Source organism: Humulus lupulus, chromosome 1 (assembly GCF_963169125.1).
Source record: "Humulus lupulus chromosome 1, drHumLupu1.1, whole genome shotgun sequence".
NCBI classification, from domain to species: domain Eukaryota; kingdom Viridiplantae; phylum Streptophyta; class Magnoliopsida; order Rosales; family Cannabaceae; genus Humulus; species Humulus lupulus.
Window position 1 is genome coordinate 103,400,085 of NC_084793.1, and position 8,225 is coordinate 103,408,309.

An 8,225-nucleotide genomic window follows, 5' to 3' on the forward strand; every position below is an offset into this window, starting at 1 on the left:
TCTTTCCTCGGTCTATTCTAAGTTCTTACTTAGTTATTTTCTTACTAAACTTTGAGTTTTCCAACCTAACATAGTCGACGAGTTCTCACCGTCAACACCCACTATCTCCCTTTGGCAAAACATAATGATAAGAATTAAATATTGCACTAACTTGTTTTCAAATTTGTGTGTGTGTTTTTTGCCATTTAAGTTTTTGAATTTTTTTTAAAGTAAATGGTTTCTGTATTTAATGACTCAAAATAAAATTATTATTTAAAATCTCTTAGAAGAAGTCTTTGGTCAAAGTTATAAAAATAAAAAATAAATAAAAAGGAAAGGAGAAGTGCTAGTGAAATTCTCTAACCTACTATCTTTTGCACTCTCCTCCTAATTGAATGACGTGTATTTCTTTCGAACAATTTATATTTAAAAAAATAAACAGTTATGATTTTAATTTTTATGGCAATTAGGCCACTGACTTATTTCACTCTTTCATTTATTTGAGAAAATGAAAATTTAAAGTTATTTTTTTCTGATATATTCGTTTGTCTTTCTCGGTTTATAGAATAAAATAACATAAATATGGAGTACGTTTTTTTATGTGATCAAAACTAAACTTGTACAAATAAATTAAATCTTTTTTTTTGTTAAATTAGTAAAGGAACTAATTCAAATACCGTTAGTTTCAGTGAATTTAATTTTGATTATAATAATAATATCTTACTATATAAAAAAAAAACAAATTATATGGGATCTTAATTTTGATAATTATTATATAACACGGACAGTGTTGATTTTCTTATTCCAACATAAAAAGACAACACTGGAAATAGAGAATCAAACCAACGACCAATAATCAGATTTCTTTCCATTTAACACTAATAACAAAAAAAAAAAAAAAGGCTTACACATTTTATTATTTTGCAAAGCTTCATATTCGGGCATTCAAAATCATTTCCATCGGAACAGATATTTCATGCCAGTTATCATTATATTTTGTTTCCGTAATGCTTAGAAATTGGTCATTACTGGACGCTCCGAATGGCTGAAACAATTTCAGCAATGTTGTGAAACTTATGCCTTTCTTTCAGAAGCAGCTTTGCCAAATCAAGAGCACGCCTCTCACATGTAGCTCGTTTGCTAGGATCAGAAATTGATTCTAAATCCTCAACATGTGCCACACCAACAATTCTCCTGTCGATCAAAACAGATGAAAGAAAATGTTAAGAGCGTTGTAAAAACATTTGAAGTTCGCAGAATATTCCACCACAACTAAATATGAGAACAATAAATCTTGAAAAGGTTATGCAAATATGTTGGAAAGATTTGAAAAAATTCTGTAATATTTCCTCACCTTATCATTTTTGCAGCACCAAATCCAAGTGTGTCATGGAACAAATCGTCAAAATACTTCTTTTGAACAAGGAGCTGAACCTCAGAGTTGTTATAAATTGCAGGAAGATAGGCCTCGCCAGAACCATCTTTGTGCTTGTCCCAAAGAGCTGTGAATTTCTTACGGAAAAGATTCCACATATCCTCGATTGTCTTCAAAATCCACTCCTTGTAATTCTGAATCATTCAGAAATGTCAGATTTTCTCTAAAACTGGTAAACCTTAAGAAAAAGATGAAGAAAGGATGTGATTTATGAGTTGCTAAAAGAAAGCATTAAGACTCACTATTGCCTGTGTTCCATTTTACAAAAATGTAAAAACATTTCCAACTTCACGAATAGTACAGTTGGAAGATATGATAAGAAACTTGTGTCTTTATGCAAATTACGTTAGTATCTTACTATATTTGAAAACACCCAAAAAAAATATCATTAGATAAAATTACAAAAATAATAGAAAGTGTTGAAGTGTAATGATACGATATCTAATGCACATACTCAGTACCCAATCCTTGATATTCACTCAACAAGATTCCCCTTACAATCTCTCTCATACCCTCTTATCCGCTTCAGAACATTCTATGCACCCTCATCCTCTCTGAACACTCCCCTTCTAACTTCTAACCTGCCACCTCAGCTAAGTACTAAGTGATCTTTTCCCTAGAGTACGTAAAGTAGATGGTTAGCCAGGTATCAATTACTTATTTGGCTACAGTAAAGGATATGTGAAATCACCACAAACTTACCCCCCCCCGGTCAAGCTCTACTAAACACCACAGTCCATGACAACTTTAACCTCCCAATTAAACACCGCAAATGGCCATGACATTGCTCGAAATTACATAGACCATATTTAATAACATATTTCATAATATACAAAGTTTCTCTTAGCATCAAGATCAATGATCAATTATCTATTGACATTTATTCAAAGCTGTCATAGTTTTGTCTATCATCAATTCCCTTTCTATTGGCTTATGCAATGAAAATTTCATTTACTTTAACGTGAATACCATGCAGTGTGCTGGTACTCCTTCCAGAACTTTAATAGAACATAGGATGGAACATGAAAGCAAAACAAATAAACAGTACAATTACACCAACGAAATTAAGAAAATCAGTTTTAAAAAAATGATAATTTTTCATGCCAACATATCAGAACTAACAATTCTCTTTTACAAACATAAAGCTCCAAGTAGTATTATTCAGTCAGATAAATAATAAAAGGAAATTTTGAAATTAAAACATAATCAAAATGTTGTTTCATGAAGAACTAGAACAATTGAAATTACTGAACAAGAGATGAATAAAGAGACATGCCTTACGGTCATTTTCACCAGCAGCATGTCCATCTTGTGCAAAGTAAGCCAAAATCAAGTTCCCCAAAAAGGCACCAACATCAAAACCCATTGGTCCATAAAAGGCAAATTCCGGATCTATAACTTGAGTTGAGTCATGAGTGACCATCACAGAGCCAGTGTGAAGATCTCCATGAATTAGCGCTTGGGATCTCTCACAGAACCTACAGGAAAGGAAACTCTAATAAATGTTTACAATAAAGAAGTACTTATGTGGGAAATTTTGCTGCTAAGATTGAAAGTACTTACTTGGATTTTAACTCAGCAATTTCAACCTTCAAAACATCATCATTCCGAACAGCCTCAGCATCATGATCAAGATAAGGGGAAGTCCAGCGGTTATATTCAGACACTTTATAAGGATCAGAGAAAACAACCTGTTCAGTGAGCCTGCATAACTCCACGTTCCCACAAAATTCAGCAACTGCAGAAAGTAAGAAGCATATGAGCAAAGTCCACGCCAACAAGGAGCTGATATGCATAACAATTAGAATCACTAAGGGCCACAAAACTAAATTTCATTTCAATACATGTACCAACAATCGATATATTAGAACTTCAAAATGCAAATTTTGTTGTAGATGAAAAAATGGTTTAGGCGGCTGTATATCAGGAAAGTAAATTTTCTCATAATGTTCAAATTAGACTCTAGCAACTGTTAAAGCCTATAGGTCCAACTTGCTGAGCTAATTTGAAAATTAAAGCCTATAGGTCCAACTTGCTGAGCCAATTTGAAAAACAATGAGTATTCTTACCCCAAATCAATATTAGAGAGACTAACTTAAAAAAGATTAATATTTCACACACAGAGTACATTTCAAAACAAGTAAAAAGATAGAATTATGAAGTTTAACTCAATACCAGCATTTTTGTGCTCTGTTGTGGAACGATAAATGAGTGATGTGTAAAAAAGAGTATTAGCCATGTAATTTGATATGTGTTCAGCCAGCAGTGGGTACTCAACTCCAGCAATCAACCCTTTTCTTAGGATTATATGTGGAGGCTCCAAATACCGCATGCCAATCAAAGACATGGTGCGGTCAAAATGATAAACTTCGGGAACATTATCCGGGCACCAGCGACCATGCTCTTTTAATGTCACTGCTTCAAAGTATGCTCGTTCCTTCGTCATTGGCCATGACTCCCCTATACAGCGTATGTACGGCAGAGCCTTTACAGTTACGGAGAAAGAAACATAAAATAAGACATTGAAAAAGCTTAATGGAAAACTATAGCACTTTAATTTTTCAACTGGTCACCCAATTTAAATCCTTTTACTATAACACTTCAATGAATTTAAGAAGCATTTTGTGGAATAAGAAGAGCGTGCAAAACTAGTAAAGTTCAAAGAGAGAGCAATTGATCATCAATGACTATGGCTTGCTGCTTGCAATATCTACTCAGCTAATATTCCATTGCAGCTAAGAAGCATTACACCATTCCTTTTTCGAATATGTTCCACAAGAGCTGCATAATTTACACCTTCAACCTTTGGAACTCTAGACAGTCAAATTCATAAAGCTTATGAAACTCTCAATTACAAAAATAATTATAATAATAGCATTTAATTAAAAAAATTATAAAAGAAAATTAGAAAGTAAAAGAAAAAAAAAACTACCACTGGCAGACACATACAACGAGTCCCACAACACTCAAAATCAAAGATACAAGCGAAGATTATAGCAGCCAGTCCAGTTAAGTAGAATCAAAACACTTCATTCGCTCCACCCCATATCAAAATATTACTAAATAAATTCTCAATCACACTAGTGACATGTCACAATTAAAACATATAGCCGAAAAGAAAATGCTAAAATTGGCAAACAGGATAATGATACTATAAATCTCTTGGAACAACCACGAAATGAAACCATTCGCCGATAACTCTGACATGATACCAAAATAAAATTAAAATAAAAACAGAAGAGAAAGTTACCTGCTTGATGACTAAAGAACCAGAGGAGCCGATTACGATGTAGACGAAATTAAGATTACCGTCTCCGACTTCCTTAATGGTCAAATCGTCGAGGTTGTCTCCGAGCTTAGAGGAGAGAGCAGGTACGGCCTTTACGTAATCTACAAGGGACTTCTCATCCAACGGACAAAACTCGGAGAAAGCCATCTCTGAAAGCGAAGAACCGGTGGCTGAGAGATCGAAGCTGGAGCTTAGAGAGAGCTTGGAAGAGTGAGTAGCGTTGTATAGTATTGTAAGGCAATGACAAGTCTCTATAAAAACCCTGGAAAAGTAGAAAAAGGCGTCCCTACTCGTGTTGTTTAACGTTTGAACAGAGATTCGTTTAAGTTTGAGATTTGAGAAGACTTATTAGGTGATCAAGAATTGATGAGAATTAGGGTGCATTGAATCTAGTCATTTATTATTATTTTTACAATTATTCTGGATTAGAAATAGTGTAGAGTGTGGGTGGCGTGGATAGTACAAGATTCTCTAAAGTTAATTGGTTTATTACATATTTGGATAGATTTTTTCTTCTCTTTTCCTCTTCTAATCACAATTAAAAGAAAATGTTTATCTCGGCCATCAGATTGTTAGATTTCTATCTTTCGTGTCAATTTTAAAAAAAAATTATTAAAAAAACAAATGTGGTTAGATTTTAACTTTTTATATTAATCTTTTGATTTGACTTTTTTTTTTTTTTATCAAGAAATGGAACTTCATTGAACAAACAAGCTGCACAAATCAGTGCAACGCACTCAAAAGCAAAAATTGTACAAAAAACCAGTAGAACCTCACACTAATTACATTGTAATTTCTTTATAAAGGTCTTCTCTTGGATTGTAATCTTTCTAAAGTTAACCAAGTAAAGTCTATATTTAACTACATTCTTAATTTCCTTCGCTAGGCAATCGGCTGCCAACGAATAGCCATCAAACAAGCATCTGTTTCTATTCCTCCAAATACTGTAAGTAACAGCAGCAACAGATAAGTTCAATATGGCTGCCAATAATCCATGCCAAGTTCTAGCAAGCCAAACACTCCAACTAGTGAAGTCACTCAGCCAAGCAATGAATCCAAACCAATTAAACAAGATATTGAGCACTTACTTAGACAGACTGCAAGCAAAGAAAAGATGATGGTGATTCTCGGAATAACTCCCACAGACCGGACATAACAGGATTGGCACCTGAATATGCAATCGAATTAGATTGTCCCTGGTAAGAAGTTGTTCATTAATCACCTGCCAAAGGAGGAATCTATGTTTTGGTAAGTTAAGCTTACTCCAAACTGCATGGTAGTAGCCCACAAGCTGCTGGTTTAAAGCACAATTGTACAATTTGGAAGGCTGGAATCTCCCAAGACAACCAGCTGCCTGTATCTCAGAATAACCAAATTTCTCCCTAATGTGACATAACTTCCGCCAATACCAACTACAGTCAGATTTCAGTGTGTAACTCCAGAAGTTGAAGCCTTTCAAATATATAGTATTGACCCATTTAACCCATAAAATCTCAGGCTGCTCAGATATAGCCCAGATATATTTGGCTAGAATAGCTATATTCCAAAGAGCTCCATCTCTGAAACCAAGTCCACCATAAGCTTTAGGAAGGCAAACCTTCTGCCAAGAGGCAAGATAAGGCTTACTCCTCATACCAGAACTACCCCAAAGAAAGCTACGACATAATTTCTCTATCTCCTTTACAATACTCTGTGGTAGAATAAAGATGCTCACCCAATAATTTCGGAGACCAAATAAAACTGAGTGTATGAGCTGCATTTGGCCTACAAAAGAGAGATGTCTACTGGACCAAGAGTGAAGTCTTAATCTGATTTTTGAAGAATTATTTCATAGTCTTCATGTCTCCACTTAGTTGGCCTCATAGGTACCCCAAGGTACTTAAGAGGAAAGGAGCCTTCTGGAAGATGAACTTCCTGAGCTATAATCTTTCTCTCTGCAGCAGAAACTCCTCCAAAAAATATTTGAGACTTAGCTGTATTAATAGCCAAACTAGTAGCCGAACTAAATCCCTCAACAATTTCTTTAAGAGTAAGAACAGCTGAATGAGTACCTTTACAAAAAAGGATTAAGTCATCAGCAAAACAGAGATTTATAAGCTTTAAACTTTTGCACATAGAGTGATATCTGAAAGAAGGGTGAAGAGCAGCAAGTTGAAGTCTCCGAGTCATATATTCCATGATAAGAACAAACAAAAGAGGAGACATAGGATCTCCCTGACGCAGCCCCTTCTTACCCTTGAATTTACCTTGAACTCTACCATTCATGAGCAAAGAGTAAGAAGTATTCCGTAAACACACCATTATCCAACCTATAAATTTCATAGGAAAGCAGAGAGCCTTTAAAAGATCCTCTAGGAATTGCCAATCTACCGTGTCATAAGCCTTGCTTAAGTCAATCTTAATAGCACATCTTGGGGAAGTAACAGCCCGACCATAGTTTTTAATAAGGTCCTGAAAAATCATGATGTTATGAGCTATTGAACGACCCCTAATAAAAGCACCCTGGTTCGGCTGAATAATAGCAGGAAGAACCAAAGCCAATCTAGAACATAACAGCTTAGCAATACATTTATACAAAGTTGTGCAACAAGCAATTGGCCTATAGTCTATTGCTCAGGACGGATTGGCCACCTTAGGGACTAAAGACAGGGAAGTTTCATGGAGATCTGAAGGAAAGCACCCTGTTTCTAAACACTGACTTATAGCTGAGCACACTTCATTCCCAACAACTTGCCAGGCAGCCTTGAAAAAACCAGAGCCATACCCATCTGGACTCGGGGATTTGGTGATGGGAAAACCAAATAATGCATTACGAATTTCCTTATAAGAGAAAGGTTTTAAAAGCATTGTTTGGTGATCCATCGAGAGCTTAGGACCCAAATCTAAACAATCCATATTAATACTACCTGTAGCTGAACTCGGGCTCCCCAAATAGCCTCTGAAATGCTCAACAAAATGAGAAACAACTTCAGAAAAATTGTCCACCAGATTACCTTGATCATTAATAAATGAAACAATGCCATTATCTGCTCTTCTCTGCTTCAGATAAGCATAGGAAAAAGATGTGTTCATATCTCCCTTCTTTATCCAGTTTATTTTACTTCTTTGGGTCAAAAAACTATGATACATTTTTTCCTAAACTAAGTAAGCTTCAGCAGCTTCCTTAACATCTTTGTGGTATCTGAACTCAGTCGGATTTGCTTGGGCATTTCACTGAGCTTCCTGGTACTTTTCTTTAGCCATGTAATAGCTCAAACCAATATCTCCAAAAGTATTATGGTTAAACTTCTTTAAACTATGCTTCAGCCTCAAGGTCTTTTAAAAAATAGCCCTTAACCCAGTAGCCTGAATAGGCAACTTCCAACTGTGCCGAACCACCTCTGTAAAACTATGACGATCAGCCCAAAAGTTGTAAAATCTGAACAACTTAATACCCAAATTCACCTTAGGTTGATTGTTAACAACACAAGAGCAGTGATCTGAGACTACTTCCCATCTAAAGACAGCATGGGCATGAGGAAA

At 35.3% G+C, this 8,225-nt stretch overlaps 2 protein-coding genes across 2 annotated transcripts; both read right to left on the reverse strand.

Moving 5' to 3' along the window:
- Positions 1–809: 809 nt before the first annotated feature.
- Positions 810–5,018, reverse strand: LOC133796616 (methylthioribose kinase). The gene is made up of 6 exons (XM_062234211.1): positions 4,665–5,018; positions 3,590–3,899; positions 2,978–3,152; positions 2,691–2,892; positions 1,334–1,548; positions 810–1,173 (listed from the first exon to the last, which is right to left on the reverse strand). Exons 1-6 carry the CDS (start codon positions 4,848–4,850, stop codon positions 1,005–1,007), a joined length of 1,257 nt encoding a protein of 418 aa, XP_062090195.1. The 5' UTR covers positions 4,851–5,018; the 3' UTR covers positions 810–1,004.
- A 769-nt stretch (positions 5,019–5,787) lies between these two features.
- Positions 5,788–7,832, reverse strand: LOC133819058 (uncharacterized). Its single transcript, XM_062252216.1, has 4 exons — positions 7,384–7,832; positions 6,950–7,245; positions 6,573–6,754; positions 5,788–6,393 (listed from the first exon to the last, which is right to left on the reverse strand). Exons 1-4 carry the CDS (start codon positions 7,830–7,832, stop codon positions 5,788–5,790), a joined length of 1,533 nt encoding a protein of 510 aa, XP_062108200.1.
- Between the last annotated feature and the right edge of the window lie 393 nt (positions 7,833–8,225).